At 35.9% G+C, this 18,301-nt stretch overlaps 1 protein-coding gene and 1 pseudogene across 2 annotated transcripts; one reads left to right on the top strand and one right to left on the bottom strand.

Annotated features, from left to right (window-relative positions):
• Nucleotides 1–967: 967 nt before the first annotated feature.
• Nucleotides 968–4,797, top strand: LOC120165459 (BRCA1-associated RING domain protein 1-like). 2 transcript variants are annotated; one of them, XM_039174978.1, is made up of 12 exons: nucleotides 968–1,054; nucleotides 1,148–1,215; nucleotides 1,548–1,843; nucleotides 2,021–2,165; nucleotides 2,244–2,353; nucleotides 2,434–2,534; nucleotides 2,728–2,914; nucleotides 3,054–3,196; nucleotides 3,433–3,523; nucleotides 3,811–3,976; nucleotides 4,121–4,239; nucleotides 4,330–4,782. In XM_039174978.1, the coding sequence occupies exons 1-12, from the start codon at nucleotides 1,029–1,031 to the stop codon at nucleotides 4,678–4,680; spliced, it is 1,803 nt and encodes a 600-aa protein (XP_039030909.1). In that variant the 5' UTR covers nucleotides 968–1,028; the 3' UTR covers nucleotides 4,681–4,782. The 2 variants fall into 2 exon arrangements, with proteins under 2 accessions (XP_039030909.1, XP_039030905.1); XM_039174974.1 differs by having other exon boundaries at nucleotides 2,021–2,353; nucleotides 4,330–4,797.
• Nucleotides 4,798–4,852: 55 nt separating this feature from the next.
• Nucleotides 4,853–7,521, bottom strand: LOC120165477 (annotated as a pseudogene).
• Between the last annotated feature and the right edge of the window lie 10,780 nt (nucleotides 7,522–18,301).

The raw sequence follows: 18,301 nt of genomic DNA, 5'->3' as shown, positions 1-18,301 counted from the left end.
ATATCTAACAAATTTGAAAAATAATCATAATTATTATATTTATTCGTGCTTTTACGATTTATTAGAACAAGACATCTTGAGATTTATTACTATAATTTTATACATCGTCATGAATTCAAAATCTTTACATAATAATATATCTAATTATAATTTTTCCTATTTCAAAGAAAATTATAATTTTTCCTATTTCAAAGAAAATTATAATTTTGCTTTTTATCATTTAGGTTCTAATCTATTTTCCCATGTTTTATTTTTTTAAGATTTAGTTAAATTATTTTTTAAATAAAAATTAATCAAATTATTAAAAATTTAACGGTATTGACTTGATTGATTAAGGATAATATCGAACTTCATTCTTTTTCTTTTTCACATTCAATCATGTTTTCCTTATTTATGTAAAATAAATTGATAGATTAATATTAGTTATTAATTAATATAGCGAGATGAAATATTAATTTTTTAAAAATAAATTTTAATATTTAATATTATAGAAAAAATTAATCTGGAAATATTACCACTTATAAAAAAGTTTTTATAAAATGGAAAAGAGTGAATAAATAAATACGCGGGAAAACTTTGTTGTCATATGAGTAATAGTTTCAAAATCAACGAGGAAAGGCGGGACATTATTAAAACCCCCAACAAAACTCCTAATTTGACAAATCACGGCCGTCCACGTGTATCTATATCCTCACACGTCAGTTCATTTCTAAAGATCTCTCCATAAACCTCGAACCAGTCCCAGTCCCTGAAAAAAAACCTCTTAATAACGAGCCCTTTCCTTTTTCATTTCTCGATTTCCCCTTGCTTTTGAGCAAATAATGACCCTTTCGACTAAGCAGGGTGTTAGTAGAGCTATGAATCCTTGGGTTCTTCATCTTCAAAAATTGAGTCTGGAACTTAAATGTCCTCTCTGGTTCGTTTTCTCTCATTGTGCTGTGTTTTCTTTATTTTTTTGAGGTTTTAAAGTTGATATTATTTAAAAATGTTATTTTGACAGTTTGAATTTGTTTAAACGTCCATTGTTGATGCCGTGTGACCATCTGTTTTGCGAGTTAGTGCCATTTCTCCTTCTATCTTTATCTTCGTCTATGAAAGTGTTGATTTTCATTGCTTACTTTTATTTTCTTTTTTGAAATCGTTACAGTACGTGCATAGCCAGGACTGAGTTTGGCTCAGAGTGCCCTATTTGCAAAACCCAATCTGCAGATCGTGGTATTTTTTATTTAATTACTTATATTTTTCTTTTTTCTTTTTTTTCTAAAACGTTGTTGGGAGCTAAATAAGGTTAATATCTGGATTGTCTTATTTCTAAATCCTATTAATTTTGTGGGTTTGGTTCGATTCCATCGATGGTTTAAAATGTTGGATTGATTTCGGTTTCATGTATTCGTATTCTGGATTCTCGTTTAGATATTTTTGGGTTTTGTTAATTTGAATTTCGCATTTGGATGATCAGTTCTCTGCTTTTCCAAGACTTATAGGAAATTACTTATTGTTTTGTACGAGTTTCGTTTTATAGCTGAAAAAGACTATGCTGCTTGCAGATCTAAGGCCTGTGACCTTCATGGAGAATATAGTGGGCATTTTTAGAAGTTTGGATGCCGCATTTACTGCAAATCTTTATCCTTCTCCTGAAGACTATGTTGGTAAAAATGATAAATTTTATAAGTGCATCACTCAAAGGTGTATTGGAGATAAAGGGTATGAGACTCCTAAAAAAGATGGGACTGCATTCGATAGTTCTAGGAATGTTGGTTTGCATATTAATCAAGTTGATCAAACATCTTTTGGCCCTTCTTCCTGTGGCGATATGAAGGCTTCTGATACTGATAGTGAACATGTAAGAGTTTGCCTTTCTTCTAATCACATTATGCTTGTAGTTGTATGGTTGGAAATCATTGCTGGTTCTTCCTAATTACTTTTGCTCATAGTAAACTGTCACTTGTCTGTTCTGTGTTTCCCCATATGACTCGTCACTTGGTGTTAGGCTGCTCAATTTTATACTATTATTTTTCAGAGTCTCGGTAACAATTCAGCCAAGGGAGTTGGCAAGAGAAATTTTGATGATATGACAAGTCAAAAACAGTACAATTCTGTTTTAGGGATTGATGGTCAATTTTGTGATTCCAAGAGTCAGAAGAGGTTGAACTGTGAACAATTAGGTATGGTTGTCAAACCTATGGATCATTGTCAGCCAGTTCAGAAGGCTCAAAACATAGTAACTTTTGATTGTCAATTAGGATCTCAAATTGAACCAGCTCTTGCTGGTACAAATCTGCCTGTGACATCAGACAACATGTGTGGGAATAGAGCCATTTGTGGATTTTGCCAGTCCTCTCAAATCTCTGAGGTAGATTCCTGCCGATATTATTTGATTACTCCTTTTATTGAAAATTTTCTTTATAAATTTTTTTTATTAAACATTTTCAGGCCACTGGAATGATGCTACATTATCTCAACAGAAAACCAGTTACAGGAGATGCATCGTTCAGCTCAAATGTTATTCATGTTCACAGCTTGTGTATTGAATGGTATCTTTCTGGAAAATTTAAATTGTAGAATATTTAAGTAAAAGGGAAATTATGGGTTTTTGCTGGGGAGGCTGGGAATTTTAGCGAAACCTGTTTATATACTGTTTGATTACGTTTCATTTTGATACAGTAACTTTTTATTTCTGTTGTTTTCTTGCTGCTAGAAATCCACTGATATTGTCTTAAAATACAGGGCGCCTCAAGTGTATTATGTTGGCGAAACTGTTAAGAATCTTAAGGCAGAACTTGCAAGGGGTGCAAAGCTGAAGTGCAGCAAATGTGGGGAAAAGGGAGCAGCACTTGGTTGTTATGTGAAGTCCTGCCGCAGAAGTTATCATTTCCCTTGTGCAAAAGAGATTCCAAAATGTCGATGGGATCAAGTAATTGCATTTGTACCATATTTTATATGAGATATGGTTTTATTCTGTGACGATTTGCCTTTGCTCATAATTTTGCTCATAATTATGGTTTTATTCACATGACAATTTTTGCTCATAATTTTTTTCTTTCATCTTATAGGATGACTTTCTCGTGCTTTGTCCTGCCCATTCTTCTGTTAAGTTTCCAAGCGAGAAGTCTGGAAATGCCCATTCTTCATCCAAGTTATTGAATGAGAAGTCTGGAAATTGTTTGCCTGCTAATGATGGCATGCCAACTGAAAGGTAATTAATCAATGGAAACATCTTAGATATCTTTCTCAGGTATATACCTTTGCATACTTTTTGAAGGAGTTGCTATTTTATTCTTCATTTTCTTTTACTTTAGAAGAAAAAACGGCAAAAGAAGCCAAATTATTTGAAATTGTATTTTTTTCTAGTTCCCCCCCTTGTCATGGAGAAAGTCTTAAACTGGTTATTGAATTGTCTGAAGAGTGATCTGATTGTAATTCTGCATGCAGTGGCCAGTTGAAATCCAACACTTTTTGGGGCCAGCCAGATAATAAAAAAAACTGGGTTTTCTGTGGATCTGCTTTGCTTCCCGAGGAGAAGGTCAGTTTAGATAAAACTCATTTTTTGTTTTGGACCCATTTATAAGCTTTGATTAGTTCTTTTTTAAGTATTGTATCTTTGAATTGTTTGTGTTTTTATCGTGTTGAAAGGTGAAACTGATATTTTTCAAGCATTGATTTCTTTTAATCGATCTTTTTGGCGTTAGAAACGGACACATAGTATCAAACTTGGAGATTCTTTCATTTATAGGGTATCCTTAAATATGCCTTTTCTTTTCACAACAATGTACTCTCATTGTATATATTTATTGTTTTACCTTGTTGCAGTTCCTTTTGATCAAGTTTGCGAACATGATTGGTGTAACTGTATCCAAGTTTTGGAAGCCGGATGTCACTCATGTGATTGCTTCTACAGATGGGAACGGTGCATACACCAGGACACTTAAAGTTCTCATGGCCATTTCAAACGGGAAGTGGGTTCTTAATATAAATTGTATGTTCAATTGTTCCTTTTTCCACTCTATATCCATATGCATCTTTTTCTTTTCCTTTGTCGAATGTGTGCTGGTTAAAGTTCAATCACTACTCAAACAATCAGTTGTATTTTCACCACTGATATGTAAGCTTAACATTACAGGGGTAAAGGAGTTCTTGAAAGCCATGCATCCTTTGAGTGAGGAACCTTATGAAGTTACTCTCGACAACCATGGGTGTCGTGATGGCCCTAAAACGGGTAGACTCAGGGTATTGAATGATGTAAGTCTTTCTTCCTTTATGGATTGAAGTCTGCTCATTTTTAAAGTCGGCAACACTATTAATTTTGCAAGCAACTTGTTTCTCTTGCAGGCACCAAAACTCTTTGATGGATTTAACTTTTATTTTGCGGGTGATTTTATGTCTGGTTACAAGGAAGATCTTCAAAATCTAGTTGTCAATGCAGGCGGTTCTGTTTTGATGAGAGTGGAGGAACTAATTGAACATAATAATTGCGGTGATCAGACAACTCAAGCAAAGATGGTTGTTGTGTATAACCTTGATGTCCCCCAAGGATCCGAGTTAGGAGAAGAAGTTTCAATTATTTGGCAGAGGGTTAGTGAAGCACAGGATTTAGCCACAAAAATAAGTGGACAAGTCGTTGGTCACACATGGCTTTTAGAATCAATTGCAGCATGTAAATTGCAGCCTTTTGTCAAATAACCAAAGATTGAAAACTTTTATCCTTTTTAGCTAGAAAATGACCAGTAATTTTCTCAACCTTTACTTGTTTTAGAAGTTAGAACTTGCCTTGGAGTCTTTCTTTTGTATTTAATTTACACATGTAGTTTATCTTTGAATTTAGATTGGAATAAGACATACGAGCTTATTTCTGACTTCTATAATACATTAACAGCCGTGAATTGAATTTTCATTTTGCATCATTGTAAGAAGAAATTACATTAGATATTATTAACTTGTGCCAGCCTTCAAGGCCTCGACTAAGCTTGAAGCTTTATTCGGTGAATCATCCATAGCTTCGCGCAAGTCACTTTCGGATTGTTTCACTTCTGCGTTATAAACAAAAAGTCTTGCCACAACCAAGAAGAAGATGAAGCTTAAGAAGCCTAGGACTGCCAAGAAGGCAAAATAATAGTCTAGGCGAGAGATGTTGAGGTTGTTCAAGATCCATCCTCTATGTCCATGCCTCTTGGTCATATCCGAAACTGTCGTCAAAACAAAAGTACTGAAGAAATGCCCGATCCTGATGCTGCTACTGTAATACGAGGTTCCAAGGCTTTTCATTCCCTCTGGTGCTTGATCATAGAAGAATTCTAGCTTTGCAACTTCTGCAAATGCATCATACACCCCTGCCAAGGCAAACTGGGGCAGAAGTATGAAAATACTGAGAGGAACAGTGTCATATATACCGAGTTTCTGATGATCTTGAGCAACGTTGAGTCTCTTACTTTCAACAAAACAAGCAATTATCATAATGATGATCTGCAACATAAAACCTATTCCCATTCTTTGAAGCAATGTGATCCCTCTGGGATTTTTGGTGTAACGCCTCATTATTGGGACGAAGCAGCTGTCATATATCGGAATGGTGATCAACATGAAGATTGTAACAAATGCAGAGAGACAAGCTGGTGGGATATCGAAATGAGGACCCATACTACGATCAAGGGTGGTTCCTAGTTTGACAAACAATGTTCCACCTTGCGCTATTAGGGTGCTTGGTATGAATGTTGCCACCAAAATGGGGATCATTTTTATCATCTGCTTGGTTTCTTCGACTTGAGTCACTGGAACAGCATCCATTCCGAGGTTGGTCCGCTCTTTACCGCAGCTTTGTCTAGGAATCTGCAAAGAAAATGCAGAGAAATCAGTCAATCTTAATGAAGTTTTTATGAAAAGTGTTTAAAGTAGAGAGAATCAATCAACCTTAACGAAGGGGTGTGATCGATTCTGAATTTCTTAGATTTTGAGTATTCTTCCAAGCTAAGCTCATGTAGCTCTTTTGGGTCGGTCGGAACCGGCACATTCCGTTTCCTAACAGCAGCAACAAGCACTTGGAAAATCCTAGTAAAAGGACTACCCGAAGGCAATTTGTGTCTATAAAATGGAGTTCCCATCAAGAACACCAAGACAGAGACCAAGAGACCAATTGTTGGAAGGCCATAACCAAGACTCCACCCCACATTGTCTTGTATGTAGATCAAGAAAGTGTTGGAAAAGAGGGTGCCAAAGAAAATGCTAAACATCCACCAGTTGAAGAAGGATAGCTTTTTAACCCTTTCCTTCGGCTCAAAGTCGTCGAACTGGTCTGCACCCATGGTGGATATGTTAGGCTTAGTGCCACCGGTTCCTATGGTGATTATGTATAGTGCACAGTAGAATACTCCTTGGAAAGCTGAAGCTCGTTTGTCGCAGTTCACTCCTTTGTGCCCATGATCGCACGATGGAGGCCTCAAGGCAGGCACCGAAACTGCTAGGGTTAAGAGGGTCATTCCCTGTTTATTTTCCCATAGATGTTAGAACAAAATAATTATCATCATCATCATCCATCTAATATTGAATGAAAATTATGGATTACTTGTGATAGAGGTAACTGAAATGACTTAAAAGATTCATCTATGCAATCAATAAGGTTATGGTAAAGAAAAAAGAACCCTAAAGTCATGGGACACGCAGGAAGTTAACGTCAAGTCGTCAACTGCATTAATATGACAATCAAACAGTGTCCGGTTTCATAATAAAACCGTGTCTCAGTATCGTAAAACACTTGTTCCCCACAACTAAAAAATTATCAGTAATTCATGTATCAGTATACGTGTCCGATTATGCATGGATCATGCTTGATTGCTTGGCCATTGACGAACACACCAGCCAGATATCAAATGAGTCTGATAAATACATGTATATACGTTTTAAAAGAAGTAGTATACGTACAGTGAGATAAATGGCAGATGAAATAACAAAAGTCCAGTAGCGACCGAGATGAGCATCGGCAATGTAAGCGCCTAAAATAGGTGTCATCCACACAGTTCCAACCCAGTTGGTGACGTTGTTTGATGATTTTACCGTTCCTTCACGGAGCTCCCTCGTCAGATACAGCACTAGGTTCGACGCTATTCCGTAATACGCCATCCTCTCGAGCACTTCGTATCCTGCCATATAAGAAAGATAAATGGAACCACTAGTAGCGGATCTAAAAATATTTTTGAGAGTGACCATATGTATGCGTTTAGATTTCTCTCAAATACAACATATACATATATAGCATTGATTTTGTGATATATATATATACACACACTTCTTACCAACAATGAAAGAACAAGCTTTCCATATCTACCAGTGTTTGATCTCAAGACAGGCCTCCCTTTGAGATCAACAGTTCCATCATCAGTATAGTCATCATCTCTTCCATCTGCAGATCCTTTTTCTTCTGCTAATACCCTTGTCATCATGAAGAGGGCAAATAAGGGCTTTGTTTGTAGGTGTAATCAAAGATCATGTGATAACCCATCACTTTATATTAAGTTGAGAGGAGATTGTTCAACAACCTCTAACTTTCCAACCCAACGATATCTATGTAGTAACGAGTTTAAAAGCACAATTATTAATTTCCCACTCGGCTGACAGTAACGGGGCACAGTGGCAGGTACAATGACATTATCGAATGAAATCGTACACTAAAACAGAGTAATTCCTAATAAGATATTCCATTTCTTCATTTTTTCTGAAGATACTAATTTTTTATCCATATTATTATTATTATTATTATTATTATTATTATTATCATATTATTATTATTAATATTATTATTATTATTATTATTATTATTACTATTATCATTATTATTATTATTATTATTATTATTATTACTATTATTATTAAATATATTAAATACATATAAATATTATTATTATTAAATATATTAAAAAATAATAATTACAGGCCCAATTACAATTGGACCGACCCAGTTACAAACCAACCAGAACCGGTCCAAATCCAACCAGAAACCCTAAATATTTGGGTTTCCAGTTAGGGTTTCCTAACCCTAATTTGATCAGCCGCCTCAGCTCACAGCCGTTGGATCTGATAAGATCCAACGGTCCAGATGGTGCCAGAAGGAAACCCTAGGGTTTGATACCCTAGGGCCACGCGGCGCCGCTCCAGCTTCCACGCGGCTGCCGACAGCCCTCGCCGCCTCCGCCGCTGCCACGTCCCAACCGAAGACTCCAGAAGATCATATACCAGCCGTCCATGCAAGGCTACGGGGTGAGTCACCACTGGTAGTCCGGTGACTCACCGAGGCCCCCTCTTCGGACCGGTCTGAGACGAACACCGGTGGTGGCTATAAAAGCCACCACCCCATCTGCGAAGAAAAAAAAAAGAGAGGACAGAAACTAGAAACAGAGAACGGAGAAGAAAAAGACAGAGAAAAGAAAAAAAAAACAAACTAATACCAACGATCTCAGCAGCAAAGAACCAGAAGAAAAAAAAAGAGAAAAAAGAAGAAGAAGAGACTTACCGAGGAAGCGTCGACCACCGGATCTCGTCAGAACCTTCGAAACATCGAAGGTATTTTTATAAGATTTGCTCCGATTAGGAGCCTTTTAAAGGAAGAGAACACCGGATGCGGTGGCCGGCGGTGATATTCACAGCGGCCCACGGTGGCCGACCGGTAACCGGCTTCCCTCTGATGAGGGAAGCTAGAGAGAAGGCAGAGAGTTTAAAACTCTCTCAGTGAAGAGAGAGAGAAGAAAATGGAAAATGAAGGTTGGCCCTTCGGGCCAGCCGGTTTTGGACTCTTATAGTCCTTCCCGAACGACGTCGTTTCGGGAAGGACTATGCGCGTAATTATGAAATAGTTAAACCCCGTCTGCAGTCCCTCGTACTTGTAAATGTTTTATTTTGATCACTAAACTGAATTTATAATAATTTTAATTCAGTCTTTGATTTTTAATTTTATTCATTTTAGTCCCTTTTATTAAAATAATATATTTAAGATAAATGACAGATTTAATCCCTTAATTTTAATAAATAATATTTTAATCCTTAGTTTATATTTTTAATTTATTTTATTATAATATCCGAATTTTAGATAATTTTATTTTAGTCACTAAATTATTAAATAAGAAAATAGCATGTTTAATCCCTATAATTTTGGTTAATTATAAATTAGATTTTTAATTTTATTTTTACTGTAATTTAGTCAGTTATTTTATATGTTTTCATTTATTTTATTGTTTTTAAATATATTGTTTTAGTAGTATGTTTATTTATATGAATAAATATTTTTTCATATATATATAATAAATAGTAATTTTTAAATATTTATTTTAATATCGAAGAAAAGGACAGTCTTAAAACAACTGGATGTTCTATTCTGATGTTTTAAAATTAAAAATTAAACAATATTATTTAAAATTTATCAATATCAAAGAAAAGAGCTGTCTTAAGGCACCTAGAAGTTCTTTTCTGATATTTATAAATAAATAAATATTTTTTTATATAATTTTGAAATAATAAGATTATAAATTAAATATATTTTTGAATTTTTAAATTTTAATAATAAGAGACAATTTATAATTAAAAAGTACCAATTTTGGGCGTTGTAGGGGTGCTAATCCTTCCCTAAACGTAACCGACCACGATTCCCTTTTTTATTATTAAAAAGAACGAATTTTTGGTTATAAACGCAGATCAGTTCATCTTTTAAATATGGTTTTCTTAAAAACTCTTTTAAAAGATAATTTTTAGGTATTCGACCTACCTGACCCAAAAGGCCGATGGCGACTCCCAAATTATTTTCAAAACCATTTATTCACATCAATTTCCCCGCCAAAAATAATATTTCGTGCCCGGACAAAAACCGGTTACGACAGCTTGGCGACTCCGCTGGGGACTGGTCAAACTTTTAAAAATTTAATTATAAATTGTTTCTATTAGTTAAAAATTAAAAATTTATATATTTAATTTTTAATTCTTTCTTTTAATTCTTTTTATTTATTTATTATTTTTATAATTTTTATATGTTTTATTTTATTTGCAAGTATTTTATTTCAGTATTTATTTTTCTGTCAAAGGTTTGAACATTTCTCCTCACACACAACACTTGCATTGCATTACATAAAGCTCTATAATTGAGTTGTCCCTTTTAAGTGGAAGTGAAAGCGACGTCTTCGTGAGAATTTATTCTCCGTGTCAGACCTAGCAAGTAACTTTCGGGGTTCATATGCTCTATGTCTTCGTGAGAATTTATTCTCCGTGTCAGGCATAGAGAAATGTATCCCCTCGAATTGAACTCGATCCACTTTAGTCTGTAATGGACTAGGATTGAGGGTTAGCAGCCTAAGGAGGCACTAACATGGACAATTCGAGTACCTTTACTCCTAGATCTGAAACCCTGCATATAAAAAACCTTAGAAACTCTTCCAATCCGAAGTCATGCCAAAATTTTGTCCAAAATAGGTGTACACACAGGAGAAAATGAATTCTGTCTTTCCTGTTAATTTATTTATTGTTTAAATTACATGTTTATTTAAATTATTTAAATTCAGAAAAGCATGTTTAAATAAAGAATTTATGTAAATGTTATTATTAAATTTCTTTATTATGTAAACTAATTTATTTTCTTTTTGGGTGTTCTTTATTTTTCTGTTTGCATTACATCATACAGGATAAAAGACATTGATCCTTGTGTTAATTGTCTCATTGGAAAGCCTACATCTATGGATAAAAAGTGTTCAAGTCAAGTAATTCTAAACTCAGAAGTAAGACAGTGGGCTGAAGATTTACAAAGACAAGAAGGAGACAGTTTGCAGGATGATTACGTATCTGACTTGGCCAGTTATGCTTCAGTTTCACTAAAAAGAAATGATATGCAAGATTTGCGAAGCATTTGGGAAAGTTGGGATTCAAACAAAAAATTGCAGTTTTATCAGACTTACGGAGACATCCCATATTTGCTCTATGTTGAAGTTGATGATGAATTACTCAGAGCCCTAGTTCAATTCTGGAATACAGGGTACAATTGCTTCACTTTCAATAAGGAGGACTTGGTCCCTACTATTGAAGAATATACAACTTTGTTACATCTTGAAGGTGCTTTGGAGAATCGAATATATTCAAAGTCAATTAAAACTCAGCCCTTTCGAGTTAAATTAGCAAAGATTGCTGGGGTACGAGAAGAATGGGTAGCATCCCGTACAAAACAAAAAGGCGAAGGCGAAGGCATTGCTTGGACCAACATCAGAGAGCTTATTCAGAGTCATCCAGACGCTAAAGTACGATTCGATCTATTTGCTCTGGGTATATATGGTATGGTCATATTCCCAAAAGTATTGGGATATGTTGAAGCTGCAGTGGTAGACTTATTTGAACAGCTACCGAAGAAGATTAATCCTGTTTCTGCCATCCTAGCAGAGACCTTCAGATCGTTAAATGCTTGCAGAAGGTTAGGAGGTGGACGATTCTCAGGGTGTACCCAGTTGTTATATGTTTGGATCCGTAGTCATTTCTGGAGGACGGAAAAGGTTTCATACCGACGCTTCAATACGGATTATTCACCATTAAAGGAATTTATGGAGCAGGAATGGCCAAAAGAAATTAAGAAAGATATGTGGATTAATGCCTTTCGAAATCTGCAAAGCAATGACGTTGTTTGGCGAGCCCCGTGGCAAATACAAAGGGAATTCTTTTACAGGTGTGGTGATTACAATTGGATAATGCTGCTCGGATTATGGGGAGGAATTGGATATGCACCACTTCTGGTTATAAGACAGTATGAAGGTCGTCAATTTGTACCTATCACTGCTGGACTACAGTCATCTGAGTTCGCATTCCACAGCAAAAATTATAAAAGAAATATCATGGAAGCCGTTACAGCTTGGAAAACAACTTTTTGTATCCGAGCTAAAGCAGCAAAAGAAATGCTAACTCCTGATTATGAAGATTGGAAATCTGTAAGAAAAACCGAAAATATTCCTCTACCAGATCAAAATGAGGATATTTCTATGGAAGATCGCATTAAGGTGGTTCCATCAGAGATTGAAATCTTGAGAGCTGAGTTTGAAGCAGAAAGAGATGGTTGGTTGAAAGAGTTAGAGCAAATGAGACAAGATAAAGCTATGTTGGGGGTTGACATTGACTTTCATTCATCACAATGTGCAATGTTGAGAAAAGATAAAGAAAAAGGTAAGGATGAGTACAGAGCCTTACAGAAAAATTACCAGGAGTTATATAAATCCCGAAAAGCATCAGGACCCAGCCAATCGACGGTACAGATGACCAGAGAATTGAACATTGAGAAAAGACGAGTTGAAGATCTGAAAGGAAAGAATAGCCGTCTACTCAAAAGCCTGGAAAAAGGAAAGCAAAAAATGGAAGATTTCGAGGTTGACAGAAGAGAGCGAATTATAAAACACAAGGCTGAACACCGCGAGATCATGAATGAAATGCAAAGAGAAAGGGATCGAGCCAAAGATTTAGAAGAGATGAGGAATGACATCTTTGATAAATTTGAAGGCGAGAAAAGTATCATGTTCAAGGGATTTGAATCTGAAATGAACCAGTTGATTGCTGAGCTTGAAGTCAGAGGCCAAAAGATGGAAGAATCCAATGTTGAAAAAGAAAAATGGGAGTTAAAAAGAAAAAATTTCAATACCAGACTTGAGGTAGAGCAGGAAGTAGCTAGCAATTGGATGCAAAGATGCAGAAACAAAGATGTTCAAATCCAGAAGCTTAATCAAAGAACGCAAGAAGCACGAACAAAACTTGAAGAGGATCTGGATCAGTCTAGAAACAAAAACTCAGAGTTTAATGCTTACATTTTGCAACTGGAAGAATCATTGTTTCAAGAAAAGGTTAGTCTAGGACCTAATGATCTCAAAGAAAGTAATGAGGAAAATGCTTCACTGCGAAGACGCATTAGAGATCTTGAAAAAATTCTGCACAATTGTCAAGTCAGAATCACTGAGTTAGAGCAAACTCTTGAAGGAACAAGTGAACAATGGCAAAAGTCAACTGAGTTCTATGTCGAAAGAAGTGAAGAAAGAAGCAATATGGTGTTCGAGGCCATGGTACAAATGAGCGAGGTTGCCAGATATGTTGGGGAACTAGCTGTTGAAGCCGAAATAATTGAGCATCAAGTTGATCCAGTTTCTAAGTATGGAAAGAAGGTTTCATGGTTAATGAAAGAAGTTATAGAGCTTAATAGGAAAGCTATGCCTTATCTGTAGTTCTGAAATATTATAAAGAAACTTTTGTATGCCGATGGAAGTTGTTCTATGACAGTTAACTTTTTGGGATCAATGTTTTTACATACATGCATTTTGCATACATTCATAATTCATTTTATAATTTTCACTATGAATTATTTTATTTATTAAGTTAAAATTCATCAATTAAAATTTGAAAAAATAATATTAAAAGATTTTTCAATCGCAGTTACTCTGGCCAAAAGAGAAATACTACATCACTACAGTACTAGACAAGCTACTAAGAGAATTATGGAGGATAAAATACAGCGTATTGAGGAACAGTATCATAAAGAACAAGAAGAAATGAGAATGAAGTTGGAAAAAATTGAAGCCAGTATTGCAAATTCACAAGACAGTATGATGAAGAAGATAGAGGACATGTTTAAAAGGCAGGCTATCAGTGGAAAAATGCATGAAAATCCTGTATCTTTCGACCAAGAACCCATATATCCTCTAGGTTTTTCACCAGAACCAATTTATCACTCTGGTACTACCCCTATACAAATCAATGCTCGTACATCTGCATTACAAGAAGCTAAACCACATGAAGATCAACAAGTGGATCCCGCATCTTCAAGCAAAAATCCGCTTATATCAGATGTGAAAGTAGGGGATCTTAATACTGATCAGTTGATCCCAGATTTGAATGAGCTAAATGAGAAACAAAAAGTAAATGAAGAACTGACCAGACAGATCAAGAGCTTAGAAGAGCGAATGAAATCCGTGGAAATAACTGAATCATTCTATGGATTTGATGCTAGTGAGTTGAGTTTGGTTCCAGACCTAATCCTCCCTATCAAGTTCAAAGCTCCCGAATTTGATAAATATAACGGTACTACATGCCCTTCATCCCACATTACTATGTTTTGTCGAAGAATGGCAGGATATGTGAAGGACGAAAAATTGTTAATTCACTGCTTCCAGGATAGTTTGACAGGACCGGCTTTAAAATGGTATACTCAATTGACCAAAGCCAACATTAGATCTTGGAAAGATTTGGCTAAAGCATTTTTAGAGCAGTACCGCCATGTGACAGACATGGTCCCTGACAGATGGACTCTTCAAAACTTGGAGAAAAAGAATAATGAAACATTCAGACAGTATGCCCAGAGATGGCGTGACACTGCGGCCCAAGTTCAACCACCTTTGTCAGAAAAAAAGGCCACAGTGATGTTTGTCCATACATTGAAGGCTCCTTATTTAAACCATCTAATGGGGAATGCAACCAGAAATTTTGCAGATTTGGTCATTTCTGGAGAATTAATTGAAAATGTCTTGAAAAGTGGCAAGATTGAATCAAATGATGGGTCTAGTTCCAAAAGACCTACGTACCGGAAAAAGGAGAATGAAGTCAACAATGCAAATTCTTACAGCAAGGATTCATCGAAAAGTGTTACAATAACCCAGCCAAGGGTTAAGAAAGAGGAAACAAACACTAATCGAGCAGATTCCAGAGGATCTCGAAAGGAAAATGAAAGGTTATCTTTTACACCTTTACCAGTACCATATGCAGAGATCTATGATTCGCTGTTAAAAGCAGATGTTATACGGCCTTATCCTTTGGTTCCCATGCAACCACCATTCCCTCCTTGGTATGATACAAAGGCACACTGTGTTTACCATGAAGGAATTACGGGTCATTCCATTGAAAACTGTTTAGCATTCAAAAGGGTGGTTCAAAATTTGATCAACACTGGAAAGTTGGAATTTAATACACCATCTGCATCAAATCATCCATTGCCAAATCATGGAGATAAAAACGTGAATGCAATTCAGGAAGAGAACAGAAAGAAAGCAAAGACTGACATTTCTGAAATTAAATCTCCGTTTGTTTGGATATTCCAACAACTTTCTTTAGCCGGTATAATTCCACAACAATTCAGGCCAAAGCAGAATGAAGGCAAGAATTATTGTGAATATCATCAGGAGAAAGGGCATAAAATTCAACTATGTCCTGAGTTTAGAGATTTGGTGCAAAAATTGATGAACAACAGAGAAATAGAATTCTTTGAAGAAAAACCCGGGAAAAAAGAAGATGATGTTTGCTCATCAGAGGATTCTAAACCAAATCAAAGAATAAATGATCCTGTGATCATTAATGTGAAATCATCCACGGTGATTCCTGCACCAATAAGGCCAAAAGTAGTTATTACCACTCCTCTACCATTTCCATACAAAGATACCCGCAGGGTACCTTGGAATTATACTACCAATGTTTCAATGGTAGGAGGATCTGTTTCTCTAGATAAAACAGAAGAGAAAATACAGAGTTTGGGTACAACATCAACGTCCGAAGCAGTGAGCGAGGTCGGTTTCTTTACAAGAAGTGGGAGATGTTACTCTCCCGAAACATCCAATGCTTCAGAACAAGTGAAAGCCAAAGGAAAAGCCATGGCAATACCTCAGAAAGTATTTGAAGATGAATCCCTTCCAGCATTCAATGAGCCTGTGACAGAAAAACAAGCTCAAGAATTTTTGAAATTTTTGAAACATAGTGAGTATAGTGTGGTTGAACAACTACACAAACAACAGGCAAGAATTTCTATTCTTGATCTTTTGATGAATTCAGAAGCGCATAGGAATGCTTTGATAAAAATCCTCAATCAAACATTTATCCCCGAAGATATATCCCTCAATAAACTTGACAGAATTGTGGGACATATAGCCGCTGACAATTACATAACATTCACAGATGATGAAATACCAGAAGGCGGAATGGGGTCAGTAAAAGCTTTGAACATCACGACACATTGTCATGGTCATGTGTTGCCAGGAGTATTGATTGACAATGGATCCGTTCTCAACTTGATGCCCCTAGTTACACTTCAAAGAATGCCTCTGGATCAATCACACATGAAGAGTTATCAGAATGTGGTACGAGCATTTGATGGTACTCAAAAAGAAGTGTTTGGGAAAATGGAAATACCTTTGTTAATCGGCCCAGTCGTGTACAATATTGACTTTGTGGTTATGGACATCCACCCCACATATAATTGTCTATTAGGGAGGCCATGGATTCATTCAGCAGGAGCCGTTCCTTCTTCATTACATCAGAAATTGAAATTTGTTGTTGATGGACAACTAATATGCGTCAGTGCTGAAGAAGAAATCATTGCGTCTGTAACAAGCGATGTTCCATATATCGACACCAATGATGAGGCTCTTGAATGCTCTTTTCGAGCTCTTGAATTTGTAAATGCAACCTTTATTGCGGAAGGAAGCAAAATTCCATATCCCAAATTGTCTGATTGCACCAAGATGACGGTACAACAAACTTTAGGCATCGGAGCTAAAGCTGGGAGAGGTCTAGGAAAGAATCTTCAAGGGATTTCAGTTCCTATCAGTATAAAGATGAAAAAAGACCGTTTTGGGCTAGGGTTTAAGCCCAATCTTCAGCAAAAGAACAAAGAGATGAAAAGAAGATGTGAAGACAGAAAGGCAAAATTGAAAGGGGGGGAAATCTTTTGGAAACACATGTCTTTCCCACAGTTGAAGACCACATTCAGATCAGGGGGAACAATTAATGTGGAACAGCAGCTTGTTGAAGCCTTTAAAGAAGAAAAGTTGACGAAAGATCAAGACATAGTTGAAGAAGCTATGAATGGATTATTTATCAACATGATCATGAATGACAACAAAACTGGCAAATACTTGGATAGGATTCGTCCATGTCTTCCTGGAGAAACACTCATCAATTGGACCGCTGAAGATCTTCCCATAGTTTTAATATTAATACAGAGTAATATTCAGAACTAATCTTTATGTTTAGCTCAAAAATATGAAAACTTTTTGTTATCTTGTAAAAGAAATTATGTTAAATATAAGGAACTTTCTTTAAAATTTTCAGATGGCAATCATTCTTTACATTTTCTTTACATTTTTACATTTATTTATTTCATAAATTTACTATATTCTTTCGGAAATATGTCCGACTTAAATTTGCAGGTGTCACAGTGTTAATAGCATGTTTATTCCTAGATTTAATCCAGTGATAAATTTAGAGCAGCCTATATGTCTGGAAGAAATCAATGGTTGTGAAGATGAACTGGAATGTGATGTTCCTACTGAATTATTAAGATTGGTAGAAAAAGAGGACAAACAAATTCTACCACACAAAGAAGAGGTTGAGACTGTGAATTTGGGAACAGATGAAGAAAGAAAAGAGGTGAAAATTGGCACTACTCTGACAATCCAGATAAAGCAAGAATTGATAAATCTCCTTCAAGAGTTCAAAGATATCTTTGCCTGGTCTTATCAAGATATGCCTGGTTTGAGCACAGATATAGTGATACACAAGCTTCCAATCAATCCAGAATATAAACCAGTTCAACAAAAGCTCAGAAGAATGAGGCCAGAAATGTTGTTGCAAATCAAAGAAGAAGTAATGAAACAAATCAATGCAGGTTTCCTACAAGCATCTAAATACCCAGAATGGGTAGCCAACATTGTTCCCGTACCAAAGAAAAATGGGAAAGTTCGAATGTGTGTGGATTACAGAGATCTCAACAAAGCTAGTCCGAAAGATAGCTTTCCCTTACCCCACATAGACACATTGGTGGATAATACTGCAGGACATGCATGGTTTTCATTTATGGATGGATTTTCAGGATATAATCAGATAAAAATGAATCCTGAAGACATGGAAAAAACAACATTTATAACCATGTGGGGCACATTCTGTTATAAAGTGATGCCATTTGGATTGAAAAATGCAGGGGCAACGTATCAAAGAGCCATGGTAACTTTGTTTCATGACATGATGCACAAAGAGATTGAAATATATGTAGATGACATGATTGCCAAATCCAGAACGGAAGAAGAACATATTCAAAATCTGAGAAAGCTTTTCCAGAGATTGAGGAAATATCAATTAAAGCTCAACCCCGCAAAATGCACTTTTGGGGTAACTTCCGGGAAGCTTTTGGGATTTGTAGTCAGCAAAAAAGGAATCGAGATTGATCCAGATAAAGTCAAAGCAATTCAAGATCTTCCACCACCCAATACAAAAAAAGAAGTTCGAGGATTTTTGGGAAGATTAAATTATATCTCGGTTCATTTCTCAATTAACTGAC

The sequence above is a fragment of the Hibiscus syriacus genome, unplaced genomic scaffold (genome assembly GCF_006381635.1).
Source record: "Hibiscus syriacus cultivar Baekdansim isolate YM2019G1 unplaced genomic scaffold, ASM638163v2 tig00002919_pilon, whole genome shotgun sequence".
Lineage (NCBI taxonomy): Eukaryota > Viridiplantae > Streptophyta > Magnoliopsida > Malvales > Malvaceae > Hibiscus > Hibiscus syriacus.
The sequence above is the reverse complement of the archived record's forward strand: the minus strand, read 5'-3'. Positions and strand labels throughout refer to the sequence as shown.